This window comes from Varroa jacobsoni, unplaced genomic scaffold (assembly GCF_002532875.2).
Source record: "Varroa jacobsoni isolate VJ856 unplaced genomic scaffold, vjacob_1.0 scaffold_1428, whole genome shotgun sequence".
NCBI classification, from domain to species: domain Eukaryota; kingdom Metazoa; phylum Arthropoda; class Arachnida; order Mesostigmata; family Varroidae; genus Varroa; species Varroa jacobsoni.
The window spans coordinates 611,167-633,028 of NW_019214330.1; the positions used below are offsets into that span (position 1 = coordinate 611,167).

General features: G+C 43.2%; 1 protein-coding gene and 1 long non-coding RNA gene across 5 annotated transcripts; one reads left to right on the forward strand and one right to left on the reverse strand.

Annotated features, from left to right (window-relative positions):
- The first annotated feature begins 274 nt into the window (after positions 1–274).
- LOC111269974 (uncharacterized) lies at positions 275–17,891 on the forward strand. Of its 3 annotated transcripts, XR_015314739.1 has the most exons (4): positions 275–983; positions 12,718–12,889; positions 16,047–16,512; positions 17,298–17,891. XR_015314739.1 is itself a non-coding variant. In XM_086972319.1 (3 exons), the coding sequence occupies exons 2-3, from the start codon at positions 12,730–12,732 to the stop codon at positions 16,097–16,099; spliced, it is 213 nt and encodes a 70-aa protein (XP_086828445.1). In that variant the 5' UTR covers positions 275–983; positions 12,718–12,729; the 3' UTR covers positions 16,100–17,891. The 3 variants fall into 3 exon arrangements, 2 of the variants coding, with proteins under 2 accessions (XP_086828445.1, XP_022705670.1); XM_086972319.1 differs by having other exon boundaries at positions 16,047–17,891; XM_022849935.2 differs by lacking the exon at positions 12,718–12,889 and having other exon boundaries at positions 16,047–16,174.
- On the reverse strand, positions 11,497–20,321 carry LOC111269976 (uncharacterized). 2 transcript variants are annotated; one of them, XR_015314741.1, is made up of 2 exons: positions 20,244–20,321; positions 11,497–12,211 (listed from the first exon to the last, which is right to left on the reverse strand). It is a non-coding gene; the product is annotated as an uncharacterized LOC111269976 (long non-coding RNA). The 2 variants fall into 2 exon arrangements; XR_015314740.1 differs by lacking the exon at positions 20,244–20,321 and adding an exon at positions 19,701–20,232.
- Positions 20,322–21,862: the final 1,541 nt, after the last annotated feature.

Genomic DNA, 21,862 nt, shown 5'->3' on the forward strand with positions numbered 1-21,862 from the left:
TTGTTGAGTTACAGCGGATGTTAGTCGAGTGAGACCATAGAGCCGCGACTAGTATGTGTTGTCGCCATATGGGGCCGTTTGTCGCGACGTGGCAGCTTTGTTAGAGTTTTAGGGAGGGAAAAGCGAGGGATGCTTGGTCTGTTGACTTGCTTTCGGGCCTATTTGGCTACCCGACTCGCGCAGCGGGATTAGAGAGAAGTTCGAGCGTGCTCACAAGAACTGCAGTAGTAGCATAGCAATATAATGCGAATGGACTTGGTACTCTTGTGCAGTACGACTCCTCCCGCCCGTCGCTGGCCGCCTTGGACAGAGAACAGGCAGATTCTTTCCAGCCGCACATGGAATCCCCGGCGTTCAACTGCCCAGCCATTGTAGACCAATAACATACCGAACAATCTGTGATTCTGACAGCACCGCCACTTGGAATATCTTTGTTAGAAGGCTGGCTTGCTTAGCGTGCTAGAGGCTATCTGCGGTCCGTACTGCCCACGAATTGCGCACTCTTGTTGGCGGCGGTACGGCTTCGGGCTAACAGTTGGCATACTGCGACCCACGCTGCATTATCCGCGCCAGCGTAGACGAGAAGTCAGGGTTAGTTAGTCTCGCTGCTGAGGCTGCCTGAAAAAGGTTAGTCCTGTCAGATGGCAGCTGTCCATGCTGAGAAAAGAGGACAAGGAAAGCTTGCCTCCAACGCGCTGCATCCCACAAAGTACAACAATGAGAGATAACCGTGGTGATGTACTCTCAAGATGCTACTGACGAAGAAAGCAGTTGCCCGTGTGATCCTGCGACAGCGCCGTGCCTGCCGCGTAGTGAATGCTCGTTAATTTGACGGGAATAGGAAACCACTCCAACGACGTACGATGTCACGAACTATACGACGCATTAATTACACTGCGTACGTTATCCACACCCCCTTTTCTTGTGTGTGAGCGGTTGGCCAAAATGCCATGTGGCCATGTGGAGCGCCTTCGTGATTCAAGGTAAGGCCTTCACCACCCTCAGAAAAATGGTCGGTTTGGGGTAACGGCCCAAGCAGATATATGCTATACTTGATAGAGGAACATGTAAACTCTTTATATCTCTCAAACCCTTTGCATCCTTTCAAACCCATGTCATGCAGACAAGTTCGAAAGGGTGCAAGGCCGAACGGATGCTGGGGAGCTTAAGAAATGTCAAGTATCAAGCCACTGTTCCGGTTTTACGCCTGTTTTGATTAGCTGGATAAAAAGCGTGACGTCAATTGCGTAGAAATTGCAATCGTGCGAAGCCGGTGATAGTAAAATTGCAAGGAATTTTGAATCTCTAATATTTGTTGAAGTTTTATTGACGTTATAAATGTTCAGCAGAAACGGGACATACTTGTTAATCCAATTAAATTATAACCAAATGTTGAGTTTGTGCCTTATGCGACCGTTGCATGCAGCCAGAGAAACAGACGAAGAATAACTTCCGTTGTTGACGAAATTCGATAGAAGTACTGACATTAATCACAGTGTTCTTCATCCAAATTCTGTAAACATCGCACACCTTCCGGTCTCTTTCTGGGTTGTAGAGCAAAGACACCTTTAAAACTTTCTGAAAAACTAAATGGTCCTTCTCTGATCCTCTATAGAAAAGTATACCACAACTATCAACGGCTAAACAAGCGATTGTTGCAAAGCTAAATGAAATTAATTTTTCGAAGTGTTGTTGGCACTAATCGTGTCAGTCGATGACTGCTACCTCTCTTGCGCGCAATTTAGCGTCAAGGGGGATACCCTTCTCTTCGCATCCACTCTGTCTTCCGATTGACTCGTCCTCTCCATTGTGAACCTCAGTGTCACACAAGACATGTGTATCCTTCCAAGCCATATCAAGCCGCCTCAGGCTCTCTCATACTATCATCTATCGCAGCTCTAAGGTAAGAGGAACTTGATGAACATTGAAGCACATTGTACTTTTTCGCTATAGGCCTATCGGTCGGTATGTCGGGGATTCGTTTGGTCGTCGCCTCAAGGGTCCCCTCTGTTCGTGCCTAATTCAGCTGCCTTTCCCCGTCTACCCTCAGTTCCCAGTCAGCCGCTCGCCCTAGCACAATGAGTCCAGTTAAGTGGTAGCGCGATGTATGGATGTTCAATCAGCTCGGGTCTCCATCTTCACGGACCACTGAACGCTGAGGGTTCTGAGCGGATGGACCGCGCCCCACCTATAACACCCTGTACCCCCTCATCTGCAGCCCCTCTAGGCCCCATTTAGATCCCAAATCAGCCGTCAAACTCCATTTCGTCAGGGCCAACTACAGGCTCATCGTACTGCTTCTGACCGGGCCTTGGCCGATTCCGCGAGACCGCTCGCCTAAGATCAGGTGGTCTCCTCATTTCGTCCGCGAGCTCGCACAGCTACGTAAAACTGTCCAACAAGCCGATGCTGGCGAAGCCTAGCAAAGTCTTCCTGTGTCAAACTACATGACGGTGGACTTGAAGAATATCATATACTGTTCATTTTCGGAGATCTCTGCCTCTTTCAACAGCTGATCGCTCTCTCGAGTGTCTACTAGCAGCTCGTTTGAAAAGCGTCTAATAAACCGCGCAGGTCAAAATATCCTTTTCAACTGACACCTGAATGCGTATAAGAATTGAGGACGGGTTTTAGCGCTTAATCTGAACGAATGTTTAAGTGCGGTACCGACCGTACGGCTCCAATTATTTAGTTGGTCTACTGATAACATATGGTTTCTCAAGGCTTACAGGCGCGAAGAAGTTATTGTGGATGTAACTGCTAAATCTCAGTTGAAGCAGACAATATATACTAGTTTATGACTGACACTAGTCAATCACCAATTGATTGAAAAGTAGATGGTATCGTATAACGTTGCATTCCTACACTTTTTAGTTAAAAAAATAATTGCAGGCAGCATTGACAACGACATCTCGATTGCGTCGTTCCTCGTTGCGTCGATTGCTCGGAGGTTCCACCAATTTATTTTATGCATACTGAATTCACCGGTATACGTGGAGCGATTCCCATTTAAAATCCTCTCTAGACACAGATAAAAAAAATTTAAGTTCCTCTTGTAGTTTTCTAGTCGTTTAATTGCTCTCTCCTGTGCACTGCACCTTATTTGGTTTATGTTGCGGCGAACCATCGGAAAAGCCAGCATCTACTTGGACTGAGTTCGCCCTTACCACCAAATGAATCATTTCAGGGATTCCGTTTTTAAATCGTCACCATTGCGACGAAAGGTTAGGAAAAAGCTTCTTTTCGACAGCAGCATCTAATCCTCACCTTCTCTAGCAATAGATTCCTTCAACGTCTGCGCGGGATTCTTCGTCATGGCGTTTACCTAGTCAATCGATAAACTTTTGCCGGTTTGCCGGATAAACCGAGATCGCGACAATTCGAACAGACTCACCGACAACTGCTTTAATCCCTTCGCTTCATCTGTCCGCCATCTTGAACTCCCTATCCGGACGGCGTAACTTTCATTTGGGCTTAGCTCAGTCCACACAACGAGTAGAATTACTTTTTCACGACCAATCGACGAAGAATGACCTGACACTTGCAGCCGTCTCAACAAACATTCGGAACGAAGCCAACACATCGTTCAAGGAAAGATTACCTGTGATTGGTTCAACGAGCAATTTCCAGCTGTCGTTGGTACGAACGGGCTGTTCGAGGAGAGAAAGCATGTGAGTCAGCATTCATCGAGGTTAAGTGGATGCTTCAAGCGGCCATTTAGCTCTCAAGTCACAACGGGAGCGTGAAAGCAAGGAAAAATATCTTGAAATATGGCTGCGCCCGGGGTTATCGAATCGACCCAAGTTCAATCCGCGTATTCTGTGAATATTAGAATGCAACCAACGTATAACCGAAGTATCTCTTTTAATGCTCTACAAAAATTGTGCATAGGTGACGCCTAACCGAAGTCGTAAGTGGACGAGTCCGTAGTGTTGCTGCTGCCGTTGTTGCGGTTGGTACCGTCTTCAACTTTCTGCCAACCATTTGAGTTCCCGAAGCGTCTGCGAAGGTAAAAACACAGGGTTACGTACATAGGTCTTGATACAGTTGGGATGCGCGTCCATGTGTCCCTTCCCGGGTTGGCATATGACGTCGCTTACGACGATTGGTCGTACGTCTTGAAGCAAGCGAAGGACGAAAGGGTGCAAAGGTTCGTGCAGATCCAGCGGTAGCAGGAAGGCACCATCCCCAATACTAATAAAAAATGGCAACATACTGAGAATGTCCGCATTCTATTAGAGTTGGTTTTTCCCGAATACAATCGGACTAGAACAGGGGCGTCCTGTATTTTCCTGTCTATTCTCGCCCTTCTGTCCCTGACTATCTCTCTGCTACAACTTCCGCTTTCCGCTCCGGCTGCCGTTCCCGTCCAGTGTTTACCTCGAAAGCCGTGTTGTTGATGACGACAACATAGAATGAACTGCTAATATTAGAACCTCCCATTAGCCTAAAAACTGTCATCCAAACTGAATTCGCTCTCCGATCCCTATATATAGTATAGCGGCCTAAAACAATGCGTAGGAGCGAAACAAATTCAGGATTACGTGTATCTACCCATACAGACTTTAGAGTGACGTTTTCTAAACTGACGTAGGAGTCGTTGTTAGTATTATTTTTAGCTATTCTGTGTATTGCGTGAAACAACTGTGGCTATCCAGTATTACTATTAGCCAACACAAATATTTGTAGCGTTCCTTTTTTGCTAATGTAGACGTACATCGTAGTGCATGTTGATCGTAGCTATACCATCCTTGACATTAGGTCTGTTTACATTGCTCTTGATGAAGTACTTAACCTTTCGATGACGGTCGCTCTGTTCTCTGTCCCAGATGAAACTGCTCATCTCTCGCATATGGATTACTGTGTGTTCTTGCTAAAAAAAGGTCAGGCTGCTTCTTATTTGAGCTTAGACACGCGGAAATAGTAATACAATTTTCGTGACACCAAGATATCGTCTAGCTTGGTTAGGTAGATGTTCCGTGATCCGAGTAGGCAAGATGCAACGTAATGGGAAACGAATACTTTGCGATGGAGAAACAATACGATTTGATAAAAAACCTAATTAAAATAGTTGCGGAACAGCGGTAGCAAGACCGGCCTGGAAGGTTATACCTTGTACTTGCTGTATTTACCCAACCTTCTCGTTTTTATCACCCTATTTTCCAGAGTATCCCAGACACCTCTTGCTGTATCCGCTTAATTATCCAGAATAGACTTCTAAAACAGGTTAAACGCAATTGACAGACGTTTTCCGGAGGCATGACTGCTCTTTTTATTTAAGAAAGATGTTCCATGTCGAGAGGGAATAATTTAGAGTTCTTCCACCAAAGAGATCGGCCTTACTTTTAAAAAAATCGATATTTTTGTTGTATCCAGTTGGCACTAATGCCACTGGGCTGTTGAGCTTTTATGCATCGCTTATCACATTCTTTGACACATTCAGATTGGAAGCGACTCTGATACATAAACATAACATACAGATGCCTTACTTCGTATTGTTGCAGGGCAGCTGATGGGAGGTTGTAAGACCCGATTTAGCCTAATCTAATTTGGGAATCTTAATTGTGCCAACAATTCTTAAAAATCCGTATTTTTTTTGCATTAAAGAAACACCTATAACCCTATAGACGTAGAATAAACGTAGATACCGTTAGGCACTGTGGATGTTCCTTAGCGGCGCAAATAGGTAATTAAAAACATGCCACAATATCTTATATTTATTAGAAGCTATTATGGGTCAAAGGTGCTGTAAATCCACGTGTGTAACGCTATCCAGTAAGAACGGAAGGGCACTTAGGCATAATTTCTTAGTCAAAAAGCTTCATATTTTAAAGTGCGTATAGCCTTGAAGATGTTTCTAAGCTTCTGTTCGGAATCTTATTGAAATCCCAACAGAAAATCACTGAAAAACCTGAACATTGGACCAAGCCTAGTTGAATGATCCTAAAAAAAATACTCTATACAAATAAAAGACGAATCAAGAGAACCGAGCCCTTTATTCAGCAGCACGTTTTCCACACAGTTGCCATTTCGATATAGAATAAGATAACCCTATGTGTACGATGAAAAGAAGTGATTTTTGATACTAAGCCTATGTGCTCTTTTGATAACATTTTTCTGCAATCTCTCAGTGTGGTTGGCTAATTGAGACGAATGAACAGATTGCCCATAGATATGCCTTATTCTACATTATATTTTAACTTTAAATCAAACGCACGCATGCGTTGCCCGTTCATGTGGGAGGCGATCGCGAACAGCTCAGCATATGCTAACCAATGGCAAATGGGAACCGGGCATTGATCTATTTTCTCCTTTGTATAGATATTTTAGCATCTCAATCTTTAACAGCTGCGCCTAATTTAGGCTAGGCTCGGATTATGATGCTAACCGGGCAACAGTGACGACTGTGATCGAAATAATCTAAGTGCGGTCCTCTTGATCTCCGATTTCGGAAACAAATGAACAGAAAAACAATCTATCTATACATCAAAACACTGCAAAAGCTCGGATATTTTATTTGCAAAAAATTTTTTTGTACGGACTCACCGAACGTAAATACTACGCGGCGCGGTTCAATCAGACTGCATTTTAAAAGGCATCATTTGTGCGATCAAAAATTATACCAGCGCTTTTTCGCTAGAAGAGAACGCTAAGGAATAGGATTAGCAAGTCTTGTATCGTAAGGAACAGTGTTCTAGCAAATGTCAACCTATTCTTTGTCGAACTTCTAGCAATTTGTAAATGCCTTGGTATGGACGCTTTCGCCCGTCTAATAGCACCTTTTACACAATTTGCCTGGGAACTCTTTTTTGTCCTCATAGACCGCCCTTTTCAAGAACTTGATCAGCATCTAGCTTACGAATATGCTGTTGGTAATACTGAGTTGAACTCAAACGTGAATGTTCCCTGGTCCTGCTAAGGCGAACATTTTTTCAGCCAATCAACCAAGAAGAGAAGCTTATAGTCCACGGTACCCCCCTCCCCTTTGTGTGTCCCGAAAGTTGGCCCCCGCTGTGAAACTTACACAGACGACAGCGAATCAATGCCAATGTTCCAACATTTTATGTCCTCTATGCTTTTTCGCCTGTTCTAGTCAACTAGCTTCATAGGTATATTTGACTGACCACCTGTCTGAACCCTCTACGTTAATATAATGCCTTAGTATCTTGCCAACCAGCCGCAAGCTTGTGGCCTCTGTCGTACGTACGAGGTAATAGCCTACCAAGGCAACGTTCGCGTCCAAAAGCGGCGAGCAAGATACTCTGGCTTTTTTCGCCACTGTCAAGCACGAAGTAGATTATTAGTTAGGATAGGATGTAGCTCCTTGTTCGTGTAACGTAACGTCTGTTGGGAATACCGAGGCCGATGCCGACTCGCAACAGTAACGCAGGTGGCCCTAGCGGGGGCTGGCTGGCTGGCGACTCTTGCCATTGTTGTTTCAGACCTGCTTCTCTTGACCAAATCTTTTGCTGGCCTCCTTTTGACCGAAGCGTTTATGTTCGTTGTGAAGCATCTTCACACTTTTCCGGAGTCGATGACAGCCTGGATGGTCTGGCCACGGTTTGTACCCTCGTGAGCTTGCGAACTTACCGCTAGCTGTCCTAGCAAGCACGTTGCTCGACTACGCAGCAACGCTGTGTGATAATGACAAGTTTCAAGGATAGTTCCTCTGTCCCCTTCGTTTTTCTATTTCTTGGTTCTTCTTAGTGCCGTCTATCCTGCCCTGTTGATTTACAGTTGTAGTACGAAGAAATGGCCTGACCGTTGCATATACAACGAACTGTGTCTCCTTTTCCTCTATATATCCCGTGCCACTCTATTTCTATGGAACCCTTTTCGCCGACAACTTTTGACGGCGCGCGAGCCAGTGCTGCGCGTTTCAGTGCAACGTAGTAGCGATCGAGCGAGTGACAGTTCGCTCTTCGACGCACTAGAAAGCCTCAGTCCTTAAAACCACTCGCTGCGAGAAGACCGGCACATGGATACAGACATACGCATACATGGACACACACATCCGCATGTGCTATTATGCCCGCTCCACATGCGCGTGCGGAACGCGTGGGCTAAGTGAAGTGAGCTCTTCACTTTCGCTGCCTTTCATTTTTTCACCGTTTGCGCTGCGCGTTTCCAAAACTACGACGAGTCTTAAAAAAGACAGCGTAGAGCGCCCGAGAGGCATCGCGCCATCGGCAGGACTCAAGTGTGTTACCTTTGCTTCACAAGCGAGTGTGCCAGGTTCAGTGTCTTCGGACTGACGCAGGCGCGCAAAGCGAAAAGGTACCCAAGTGAGACGCTATGGCCTGACCTATTACCCCACATGGCTGGCCGCATGGAATGGTTGACATTGGAGGCAGTGACTAGACCTGGCAGGCCCCGTCGCCTTTTGCTCGGATGAGAAAACACATCATTTGCGCTGTCCTAGACCACTTCTGAAAGCCGTGTCATTTGCGAACATTACGCTGGAGAGAAAACACCAATTGCACAAAAATGTTAAGGTCCAGTGGACTGCTGCTCTAGGATGACTCGCAGGGTGATACAAAACACGTCGTCTAAAATAGCCTACAAGAAGGCATAAAGAACAGTCAGTCAGAGGTGGCTAGCTGAGTAGGTCATCTCGAGCGCAGCTAAACCTTGGCTATGAGGGGAACTGAACTACGTTCAACGTTAGCTAGACTGTACGTTTTAATTTACTGAATGTAACACCACTGTCTGGTTCAGGAACAGAATGCGGCCTTTGATAGGACGAAGAGGAGCAGATACAAACGGTGTCGATATAGTGAGTTAGTTAGTTAAATTGTTGAAAGTTACTTTGAAGTCAGTAGAATACAATTCTTTAGCTAAATAATACACTAAATTCCATCATTGAAAAATGGTACCCTAAGCTTTGGCTGATTGGCTTTAAATTTATTATACCGTCAAATGAAAGGGGTCACTTTGAACAAAAAAAAATACGAATACTGCTGAGACGGAAAGGACCTGGAATAATTCTGTTAGATAAATGCACTGCCATATTGTGCAAGGCTAGACAACATCTAATGTCTACACAGATTTTTTATCATATTTGAACGCTATACATTATTGCCAACACTGACGCATTTTACCGCAACAGTTGAGATGAACATTATCCTCGGCACTTTCGTGAGGTACTTCAACTGTATAATAGGGGCTGCCAGAACTGTTCCTCAGCTGTTTCTACGTCTAACTTCAATTGTGTACGGTGTTGCAGCCAAAATAAATACTACGATATAAGTTTCAATTCTGTACATATTTGTATGCTTTACAGGCGACTTTGATATTATTTGATTGTGTAAATAGTTCTTCCTAGGGCCGATTGTATATCTGACACATGACGACATTGACAATTAACTTCAGCGGAACTTTGCTCTCATCAGAACATCCTATGTGCTTAACAAATAAAAAACGATTGCTCACTTCTGCCACATCCCAGATCAACAATCTTCAGAGTAAACAGAACAAGCAAGCGATGAACTGATAGCTACCGAGCTGACTGCATGTGTATGGGATCGAATAGTCGGTTCCTCAGTTTCCGTCGTTACTACTTATGAAATATACACCACTAGCATAAAGCAAAGTATATATATGCGTTTCCTCTGCAAAGAGCTTTGCTTCCTTCGGTTATATGAATGAAAAATGGCCTTTGTATACAAATTATTTATAACGATCCAGATTCTTCATGGTAAGGCCATTTTCACACTAGGCTGTGCCTAACGGCACGGATGGAGTCATTCTGCATTAAATTTATAAGTAGAAGTTACGTTTCGTGTAGCAATATGTATGTGCGAATCTCTCTGCAGTAAGCATTTTTTTTGGTAATAATAAAGATATTCGTCATATACAAATGTGTAAGATATGCCTCTTATGTGGTTTTCGTACGTGTTTCGTAGATGTCAGCTATTGCTGTAGCTTCAAAAAAGCGGCCATCAGAGAAACGAGTTCGATCAAACTTCAAATAATGTGACGAGAAGGCAAATTGAAGTTTGAAGTCGACCCTAATAGAATTGTGAGGACATCTCAATCGAATATGCGGCTATCGGGCAACAGTAAAGACAGACTTTGATGTATGTTTTCATCTTCACTCGTTTATGAGTTACGATAGGTAAAAAGTACTGAATAACATATTTAGCTAAAGGGTGAATATAGGGAAATCAGGCGACCTATAGGAAGGAGTTAGTACAAGCACAATTGTCCTTTTCTGCCCTTTCTCACTGGCCATAACCGTGTGAACTTTCATATTGGAATACGCTGTACAACTGCGTGAGGAAGCATAGTATCAGTCGGATCGTAGATGACTGGTAGCCATAAGTGGCTACTCCAAGAACTGTCAGCAAAGCTGTGTACGGACTTCTTATGCTTGGTTTGTCATATCTGCAATATCATAAAGACTTATGTTTAGCACATCGTATTACGAAACTGCCTAACAATTGTCAGTTAAGATGATGTTGACCCATCCAAAGAGCGTCTATTAAGCAATGGGAATGCTTTAGAAGCGCTTGGCTTTTTAATCGATTTCGAACAAGTTTCTCCTGCATGCTACGACCCATGCTTGGCGTATTAGAAATCCTTTAAGTGCGAACAGGGGCGTCTTGCTGTTTTCTGTTTTGCCGAAGCAAAAACTGGCGTTCCTCCATCTTTCAGTTACCGGCGGTCGTCACATAAGTGATTTAGCAATGCTCTAAAAAGTTTATCTTACCAAGCGAGGTTTGTCTGCTAATTCTACTGGCGTAATCGTTCTGTGAATCCGAGTATTATTACCGAGCTGACCGGCAATCGTAAAACACTTCACTCGCTACTGAGGTTTCAGTTGATCGTGTGGCGAGCAATGTACGCCCCCTAGCCTGAACATAAGGTACGGAGTGTTTCTTAGCCAGGCACAAAAGGTGGCTAAAATGACTTGCTGAGCTAATTTCAGAGCTGGCTGCAGAAAGCTGACACACGAATAATGAACTACACGATTGCAGTTCGTATTCATACTGGAGTTATCCAAGTTTAATACTATAGGTAACGAATCAAACGTATACTTCAATCATCTAAGTAATGGAGGATAGCGGATATCTCACCAGAGACATCGGGTGGAAGAAAGGTAGTGTAGTACCTCGAACCCGAGTCTTGAATCGCTTTACGTACAGATGCTAGCAAGACTTCAGTTCAGGAAGAGTTAGTCATTTTTTTTCCTTGTTAGCGCATTTTCTGTCCACTAGCTCAATGAAAAAGAGACCTCAACTCAGCATACGTCTGACAAACGTGCGGATATGAATCTTCGATTCCTTTAATCATATTGAGAGATTCACTACATGCATGTGTGATCAAAACCTTTTTCAGTTTCGTAGCAGAGCACACGCGCATCGATGCAGGCCTGTACTCGTAAATTTGACAATAAACTCCTTGCCGTCGATGAAGTCAAGCGTAGAAAACATATAAAGGGAATTCTAAATAAAATTTTATATGGAAATGTGGGCATATAAATATAGCCATCTGTAAGTCTCGGCGCAAATGTAGAATTTGTTTTTATTTACCAGTCCCTTATATATTTTTTGTTACTTGACGCTTTCTTGATGTTTTTTATTATTAAAGAGCTTTTTATTGCTTCTCTTATAAGGCGAATATTACAAATAATACAAATATAACAAAGAATAATACAAATTTTACTTTACTTAGTTCTTCAAAGAAGGGTTTGTCAAGTAAGAAAGCCGGCATTGTGAACACTTCTTAGTCGTCTTCCTTCGGGGTCAACCGGCTGCGAAGACAGCCCTTAGTAGGTATGGCGCGTACAACGAATACGTTATATCTAAAGGAACTTCTCGAGGGCGGATTGCTAAGTGCGAGAATACCATTTTCAGTCTAATGAACGCACACGGCTCGACCTTTCCTATTCGCCGACCCACTTCTGGAAGTGCATAGTCGGACCAGGCTTTTCCGCTACAAAGCGCTCCCCGTGTGCTGAACTAATTTCCTGGATTGCTTTCATATGTTTTTTACACCGGCAAAGAACGCGAAGTAAAGCAGGCGTCGAAAGTGCTGTTTTTGTCTCCCGATAAACCCATCTATGAGCCCGAAGTAAACTTGAAGTTTTGCGATCCTCTCGAACCCATAAAAATCCAGCGTTAAAGCGTCCATATTAGAGTCGGCCATCGGTAAACGCGCACTTGGAAGCGGAAGGCAATAATGAAACAGGCCTTATTTACCCACCAATCTGAAAAGAACGAATGCGAACAATCCGGATAAGTATCGGAACGATCCTCTTTTCCCGATAAGTTAAAATTAATTTATTAAAAATATAGATATCAGTGACATCTCCGGCCATCCTGTAGCTTGCCTCTATTTTTAAAAATGGAAGCAACCACAATCGCTGAAACCAATGAATAGAATCTCAGATACAGCTGATTCGCACTACCAGAATGGACGAACTAATGAATTTGATGGTTATTCTAAGTTCTTTCCAGACAACTAACTTAAATTTACTGGCCTCTAAAAGGTTACGTCGAAAAAACCATGATGCATATTGACGATAAAAATTGCTCATCTTATAGCAAAATTATTAGATCTCTTTATTTTTTTTATTTATTCTTCTTATTATTATTCTTTATTATTATTATTAGATCTTATTATTTGTTTTTTCAAAGAAATAAAAGCTCTAAGCGTCAAAACCCTCGGAGGATGCCTACGACATGGCTTAGTCTAAATTCGAAAACGTTACAGGTAGAGGACACAATGACGTTCGTGCTTGTCAAAATCAACTGTACAGTGAGCTGGGGTGCAAGGTTCAAATCGCTAGTTGAATATATCACAGAGTTTCAGATAAGTATCGAACCCGAGACCCCACGGTTAAGGATCCGATGTCATAGCGACCCTGAACAGCCCATCTTATCAAGTACGTACGCACTGCGCAATTATACCGCTTTTCATTTAATTGCCAATATATCTGATTGGTTAAATCACCCAGTTTAATTACACATGAGCGGCGTCAAAATGGTGTGGGCTTATTTTTGTTTTCATTAACTTTTTTTTTGTCACTAGTCTTATTGCTTGCGATGCGTCGACTAGAAATTTTGATCGTATTGTGAACTACAAAATTTTAGTAATACTTGCACCCAAGCTAATTTAAGCAAGGAGTATCAAAAGGGTCTTCAATAAACTGAAAAGGATTGCACCACGCCCTTAGCCGTACAGGAACAAATCCCAGTCATCCTCATGGTTCAAATATCTACCCGGAAGGTAGTAAAGAATTGATAGCCTTTAGCTCAGGAGCACCCAGCAGAACTAGGTAACAATCGGTTCGTTGTGAAGATACAGTCATTGCAGTCAAAGTTGTAGTAAGAATATTTACATTTTTATACTTCACGATACATACATGTGGGTTATTGAAGAAAGTTTCATCAGTATAGAGCAGTACTTTATTTCGAAGCACGCTTTCAAGATACGCGGGAGCGGATACTATCAATGCTGAGCTAGACATAGCTAGACATCAGCAGCCCATCGTATGATCCTGATTCCTCAAGCGGGCATATTAAATGTTTTCTCCCTATATAACTATGCCATCTTAAATAGATCTCACCCTAAAGTAAGTGAGAACATCTGCGTTGCTCAACCAACCTGTTAGACACTGCTGGTAGCTAATATTCCGTCATTATCATAGTCCTCCTACAGCGACTCTCTATAGATTCCCATTATAATTGCGTTAAAAGTATTATACCCATTTTCGAATTACGCAAGTTAACGTATTTGAACTTTTATTCTAAAAGAACTGCGAAAATTGCTATGTAAATTGGTTGGTGTATTGATGTTAGCGTAACGAATTATAGAAGCTTTGGTCCTTCTAGCCGTCTGTACGAACTCCTCATCACGCGGACGTAAGGTGTTCGCGTCCAGGTTAGCCTGACCTGATCGTGCTAGCAATCATGTGGGTTGAGTCATCATTGAAGATGAAGATTACTAAATGTTCCGAAGATTGTGATAACGAACTTCTATTTATTTGAATCTAACCACAATGACTAGAGTCTCATTTTATGAATTTACTATATTCGTGGATGAGTGCATCCAGCTAAGACAACATCGGAACAAGGGACGTTTGTACTTGCTAGTTATCTTGGACCTCCTTCACCGCAAGCTGTCTTCAAGCTTGATCGAGGAAAAACAATGGAGTGAAAAGCTATTTGAACCGGACATGAATTCAGGAAGTTGACCTATACTTAAAATGTGCTAATATTGTTTTAGGAACTTTTTACCGATTATAAGAAAATTGATTATGAGTGAATGTTTACTATCATTACAATTCGTTAGATCCTACGAAGTTGGACATCACAAACACGACGAAAAAGCTCGTAGTGCTACTGTACATAAACGTGATTCGTGCCTAATAGAAACAAAGCAATGTATACAAATACAAACGTAAAGAACACTCGCACTATCTATATTGGGCGTCCGTACATTCATATTCTTTAAAGAAACAAATTTAGCTTCGCCTCGGTTCTAAATAAACGCATCTTTAGTTTAAAAAAAGGCTTAGCATTAATGTATAAAATATTAGTAAATCGCTGGCCTACCTGTGACGAGTGAACGTAATCAAGATTTGTACTGACGTAAATCGGTGTCCATTGAATATAATTGTAATTACAATAGCTTTGCACGATTTTCTTGAGCCTAAAGGAACGATTTACTTTGCCAAACAATAGCTCTGTCAATCGGCAACGTATATCTGATTAGGACATGTACTGCACTGTGAAGATGATGGAAGGAACGTAGAAGACATCATTTTGCCTCTTCTTCTATCGACGTTTCGCGCGCGGCTATTCCTGGTGATGGACGGCATCCTTTTTCGGCGCAAGCGCTGGATTTTCTCTTTAGCGATGTTTACTAGTTATTCGGCAATATACTTACTGATTCCGCAACCGTTCGTAGATGTGAACGTTTCCTGCTATTGTCTTCGCTGTTATTGTGTGCTATAGTGCTTTCTAGAATTAGTTCTTCACTTCTTTTAAAGTTTCACCGATTGTCGGAGCGCGTTGATGGGGTCATCCATTTCGTCAAAAGCTAGATCCTGTCCCACGTAGATGTCGCACAAGGAAAGATGTGGGACAGCAACGGATGGATGAAATCGATAAAAGCGATGAGATGCCGGTTCTAACAACGACGAAAAAGGAACGGAAGAAGCCGAGTTAGCAGTGGCTTCTTATTCTAAACACGAAACACTCACCGTTTCACAGACCCTTACTCAGCATTCGAAACACCAAAGTACCACCAGTATCTTCCGGCTTGCTAGATGGGGAGCTCGACCCAATAAGCAGTGGCCTGCTTAAAAAAGGATCCCCTGTCTTTGGCTGGCGTCTTTTCGTTTTTTTGATGTCGATGTCTGATTCTTAGTACCACAGCCAAAATCCAGCGGGAGCTGCGTCATAAGTGTCACGGGTCCCAGGTATCGGAAACGTGGATAAGCGCTCCGCCACTGTGACTTTAAACCGTACAGAGAGACAAAATAGGTTTTTAGCTGAGCAATTTTTGGCATTTTCTGCAAAAATAACAGTGTTAATCACCTACCATGTCATATATATTAGATTAGATTGTAAATGGCTTGGAAAGCTTTTCAGATCCGGTTCATTTACGTTTGCCAGTTGGCATGCTCTTGAATTCACATTTATTATAGGAATATAACGAGAATCACATTGTTTGTAAAGTTCAAATAGACTTCTTTATTAGCATACGTTTTCATATGCATTTGAATCGCGTATGGTTTCCTAGGAAACACGTAAATTTTGTACGTTCCACCAGAAAACATGCACAACATGTGCGTACGAAATTGGCGGCCCATAATGACATAGCGCTCGTCGAGCACTTCCTTAGCATAGAACTAACCAGTGAGAGCGTCTTTTACATCAAGAACCGGGAACTCGACTGACAATTGGCGTTTAGTGTTGATTCATATAAGGAGACACAGAACGAGCCCTAAACTAAGTTACTATTTCTTTGAGCTTCTTTTCTCATAACAGTAGAATTCTTTTTTTTTTTTTTCTCTCTGAATCTGTCCCTTCCAGCGTTCGTAAACTGTACCCATCCGTCTCCTCGCCAGCATTTGCCCTCGCCGTAAGAAAAATCTCGTCATCAGTTGTGTCCAGTACTTTTCTGGTGTGGCTCGCGCTTCAACCATATGATCCATTCAGCAGTAAGTTCTGCCAACCGCTGCCGCGGGCTGTGTGTTGTTATTCCTTTTTCCAGCGACCATTGTTATATTGGTTCAGACTGTTTTGTACCGCGCACCGCTACTTGTCCTGACCCCTCGAAGAACTCTCTTTTTCAGCTAGACTTGTTCAACCCTTCGACTTCTTCTACACAGTCATCAACGCCTGCCTGGGAAGGCTTCCCTATCCCATCTTCATGCGTCGTTCTTGTTTTCTATGGGTTCAATAGCGTCGTCGCCGTCGATGTCGTCACTGCCGTCGTTGCCACCACACAAATCCCGTTACAGCTGTCGCCGCCATTTCTCTACAGCTTGTGACATCCGTCAGTCCATACTTCTCTTAGATTTTCACCGTGCACTGTATAGCTGACGCACAAACTGCGATTTACCCCCACCATCCTCCCCCAGCTTCCTCGATTACTTCGAGCTCTGGGTTTGTTTTTTGCTTTTTGCTAAGTATAATGGAGATGGTGAAAAGGAACAGGTGAGTAAGTGTGTCGGTGTGTCTGAGAGAAGGAGAAAAGCGGAACCATGCCAAGGTTGGCGACGTATTCGACTTAGTAATGAGCTCTTATTTACTAAGCGACCACCAGCATTAACAACCTCGACAGAATTATTTGATTTATGTACGTGTGTGCATAGGCAGCAACAGCATAGCGCCACTCGATGCTAGCGAACGTGCAGTACCTTTTAAAAGGATACCCTTTCTGTAAACATTTGCAGAGCATGATCTACTCGCTTGGCTTTTTTTCTCTGTTTCTCGCCTCCTCCGCTGATTCGCAGAAGTTAGCTTGATTGTGCTTGGTTATGCCGGTTGGTTGTGAGGAGACCCTTATGTCACAACTAACAGACGGCGAAGCCAAAGGTGGGGACACTCGTGAGAGAAAAATTGGCGGTAGGATTAAAAAAAGTATGTAGGATGAAACGAACTTGAGCGTGCAAGCCGGGGACGGTTGCGTATTTGAATCGTGAAAAAAGAGTCGATGCATGGAAGTTCCGCGATTACGAGGCCACAGTATGCACCTAACAGTTTCCAGAATCGTTAAGCTATGAAATACTCCAAGCCAAGTTAGTTAACACTGGACTGCTGCCTTTCGTACCTCCGTAGATTCGGATGATGTTGTAGGCTTAAGTGGGCATCAAAAACAACGCACCTTTAAAGCTAAGTATATCTTCAAAATTTGTTTTGATGCGACTTAAAGTAATTTTTTATTTTATTTTAGCAGTATTTTGAGAATGGATTACTGACGATTATTGTTTTGGATAACAGCCTGAGTGAGCCGTTTGAACCTTTGTCGTCAACGCGATCGCTGTGTGGAAATACATATAGAAAAAGCTGTGTCGCAAAAGGCTCAAATGCTAAAAAAAAAAAAAAAAAAAAAACTAACAAAACGACACATTAATAAGGCAAAGCTAGATGTAGGTACCAGAATTAAGAGAGACGGTTTAAGTGATCGAAGGAATGGTAGGCATAATCGATACTTTGCAAAAGTGTCTTCATCTACATCTAGATAGTGGCAGTCCTGCATTAGTGTAAAGGAAGTTACTTAGTCTTATTTTACATATCAATATTGGTTCCAAGTAGTGGTATTTATATTCGCATAGAACTTGTGTTCTAACGTAAAATAAAAAACTATTGATAACGTCGAGGTTGTGTCTGATAAGGCAAAAGATAGATAATCATGTATACAAATAAAAACAAGTTATGTCTAAGTTTTAAGGAATATATCAGCTCTAGCTGTACATATATTACGACTATAAGCCAATGGAAGATGTCACATAACGGTCCATTTCTAAGAACTACCTTTTGCTAGCATATATCATTGTTGCCGAGGGCGCCTTATGGCCAACTGCATGTTCAATAGTTGAACACTTACAAATTATTGATCATGCAATAATAGCTGCGTTGGTCTTTGTACAGATATGTTGAGATAAATAGATCTAGATAACGTACCAGTATTGTCAGCCTGACTGGTACATATACCCTATCGTAGTATCTGTGAGTTTGCAGAAACGGTTTCTTACGACCAACGCATAGGTAACCGACTCACTTCTTCTGATACAAACACGAAGATATATCAGTTAGATGCGCGCCGTTATCTGGAGGCATGAAGTACAAGTGTGACTAAGGCTTCAGCAAGTATAGAGATACATTTCAAGTGGCACGAAGTAACCTAATGTGAAACAGGGGCACTGCGCTTTCGCGGAGATGTAGACACATTCATTTTACTGAATCGTCCACGAATTCCACAAGCATCGTCCGTGAAGCACCGGCCTCGTTCATATGATTCGACCGAGTCATCCAATCACGATCAGCGCCTACAAAGGACTTTTTTTTTCGCATTGTTATGCCTGCTCCTGCTACAATGACCGTCAGGGCTTATTTCTGCCATTTTGCTATGGTATATTTATCGTTGCATTGCTACTAATACATGTGGCAGTATTCGAAATAGGGGAGCTCAATTGTAACGCAGCCCATTGTTGGTGCTCACACGTTTAAAGGATGACAAGTTGAATCAAGGACAAAGTATAATGAAGCGAGGAAGAGAAGCGCATGGGTGGGAAAAGAATATTATGAGAAAGACGGGATGGGGATAAGAAAGTCTGAGACCTAACTAATCCAACCGAGCTATGTTATTCTGTAGGTTAGGGAGAAGCCAATTCTGATCTAAGTAGACATTTAGTAGACATTACCACAGCAGCAGCACAAGCACCAGAATCTAGGCGGCATCTAAGGAGAACTAAGTGCCCTGCTTGTTTGAGCCATTCGCTCTTCGTCCTCTGTTTCGAATAAGTGAACCCGGAGTACTGCGCCAGCACCACTGCCGTTACAGCCACTCCATGGCTGAATGAGGTCTTCTTCGGGTGCCACCTGCGGGCATCCAATAGACTACGTTGCTGCCGTTGCCCTTGCGCCAGCTGATTACGACGAAAGGCACGTGCTTAATTTCGTGCGCGCCTTTATACGTCAAACCGATAGATAGAAAACCAACAGCAGGCCAGCAAGAACTTATGGAAGAACCTAAAGGAGTAGCTATCGAATAAACGGAAAGAAAAGGGGTGAGCCGCAGACAGAGTAACCAGCCCAGTTATCTGTTCTTTATTTTGTGCGTCCGTTTAGCCGCTATAGCTCTTTCTTCTCCATAGCTCCGTAGATTTAACAACTCAAGGAAAAAACGAGCTAAGGATCAGAACATACAACGAAAGACATGTACGGATATCTCTAAGTAAACAACTGGGAAACGCAACCATTCAAAGGGTTGAGCACACAAGGTAGCTAAAGAAAAGTGACGGGTGAAAGAAAACAAGTAATATCAATAAGAAAAACGCATTGTCGTCATTCACAAGTAAGCAATTCGCGGTTGCGGATACGTTGACGCGGTCGTCTCCGTGATAGAAAAACAATGGCGTGGCGTCCTTAATTATTCCGTGTATTTTCTCCAACTAAAAACAGGTCTTCCCTGACTGAGCTAACCAATGAAACTGTAAAAAGCGTAAATGATTTTCTTACCCGTCTTAATCTCTTTTCTTCTGCGCTGCTAACTTTCCGTTCTTTCTTGCTCTCTTTGTGTATTTATCTTTCCTGCATTGCTCTCCACTGCACGGCCGCATTAGAGGAGGCCCACCGCTAGATCGACTGACTAAAAAAGGAAAACGATGTGAACAAGACAAGGGTGGCCTAAAGGCTGAGTACTGCGGTCATCTTTGCGGCTACGGTCTTCGAGGCTAATCAGGCAACGGACGTGGCCGGTCTTTGCCTTTGCAGTAGGAATGTCTGTATTATGCCACCTCTGTTGATAAATGCTTGAGAATCTCCGAGAGAGACAAGCAACATAGAAAGAGAAAAAGCGTGTCGTATTTGGGTGTTCTACTCTGTCCAAGTATTTTTGGGAAGACAAAATAGGTCTGAGACAGACAAGCTCTAGCTTCTGTAGGTGAAAAATACGTGGCGATTCTCTACACACACATACACAAACACACATAAATATAGACAAATGCGAAAGTACCAGAAACAAAGAAGGGGATCCCGCCCGACCTGGTTAGTTCTCCTTACCTTATAAAAGAAGATAGCCGGTGTACAGAGCCCCGAAAGTTAAAATCTTGAACATACAAGTCGAATCTACTGTTTGTCCTATATAACCTACTAGTCGACAAAACTAACACACAACTTTTGACCGCATCCTATACGTTGGTTATTCGGCCAATACCACGACAACTGGTCGCACATGTACTGTTTACGTAGCGGCCAGCTCTATCCCACGTTGCTCTTACAGGAGGCGTGTGAAGCATTAGCGTTAACTCGTTGTTGGTAGACGGCAGCCATTGAGGAGCGACATTGGTGACTGCTTCTGCCGGACCCCCTAATCTTAGCTCTTGTCTTTCTTTTCGTCGCGCATCCCCCTACGGCTTCTCTACAGCCAACTCGTCGTCCTTGTCACTATTCCATCGACTTTCCTGCTCGACCTTGTTGATCTCTTTAGTCTTCGCCGGTGCAGGGGCGACTGTTTCTCTCACTGTCCCCTGCACTCTCATACACAGGCAAGCGTCCGTCGCAGGCGTTCGGTTGAGGGGCGTGCAACGAAAAATCGGACCATTATGATCCACAAGGTAGTAAGCAGCCGTGCAGCTGTTTGTTGCTGGCCCACAACAAGGACATTTCTGGATAGCGGAAAATAGGCGAGAAAGCGGGGAGATGAAAGCAGGCTCAAAGAGAAAAGTGACAACGTCGAATAAAGGCCGATTCAAGTCATTGCCTGAGTCGTGGACGGTCGCGAAGACAAGGAACAGAACGAACAAACCTAGATACTAACAACGACGGCCAATAACGCCGTTGTGGTCTCACTACAGACTGCTGCATTGTCCACTGGTTATTGGTTGTATGTCTACAGCTATTCGTGACGCAGAAAGGAGACAAAAAGGGAAGTGTAAAAAACACCACTACGTCAAGAGACGGCTAAGGAGCTAGCGACCGGATGGAACTGACTTCGGCGATGGCAGCAGCAACAGCAGCTGAATTATAGCCAACGAACGAAAACAACGCTTGTGAGGGGAGCCAGTTACCGGAAGAGGCCCTGCCATCGCCAACAGGCCCAGCAACGGAAGAAGAAAACTCAATTATGTTCTTTGCTCGCCTCGACCAGCTTCACTGATGGTCCATTTTCTTCATTGACTTCTAAGCAGCAGATAGGGCCGGGCTGGGTCGGTGATAAAGGCCACGAGTGAAGGAAGCGTTTGCGTCATGCTCTGATAGAACGATGCTGCAGCAGCGAAACAGAAAATACAGAAAAAACCTGACACAATTGACTTGTCCATAGTGAGTGTAGCTTTTATAATTACCAACCTGTCAAGTCTATTCCAGTGAAGCTGAGCTCTTTTCTAGGATGAGGCGCATAGGACACTCGTGCTTACTGTCAATAATCAAGTTAAACTATTAAGTCTAAGGATTAACACTTTGGCTTGATGTTTATCCTTGAATATTATCGTAATGCTTTGTATGAATTTGTAATCTTGAACCAGAATTGACGTCATTCGAGAGACCTACCGTGAGAATGGTTTGTTTTTTAATTTTTTATGTAGAAAAGCAGCGTATGAAAGCGCAATTTCATTCAACGTTGAATAGGATACTACGATGAAGAGAAGCCTGTACGTACATTGTTATGGTGCTAATAATGA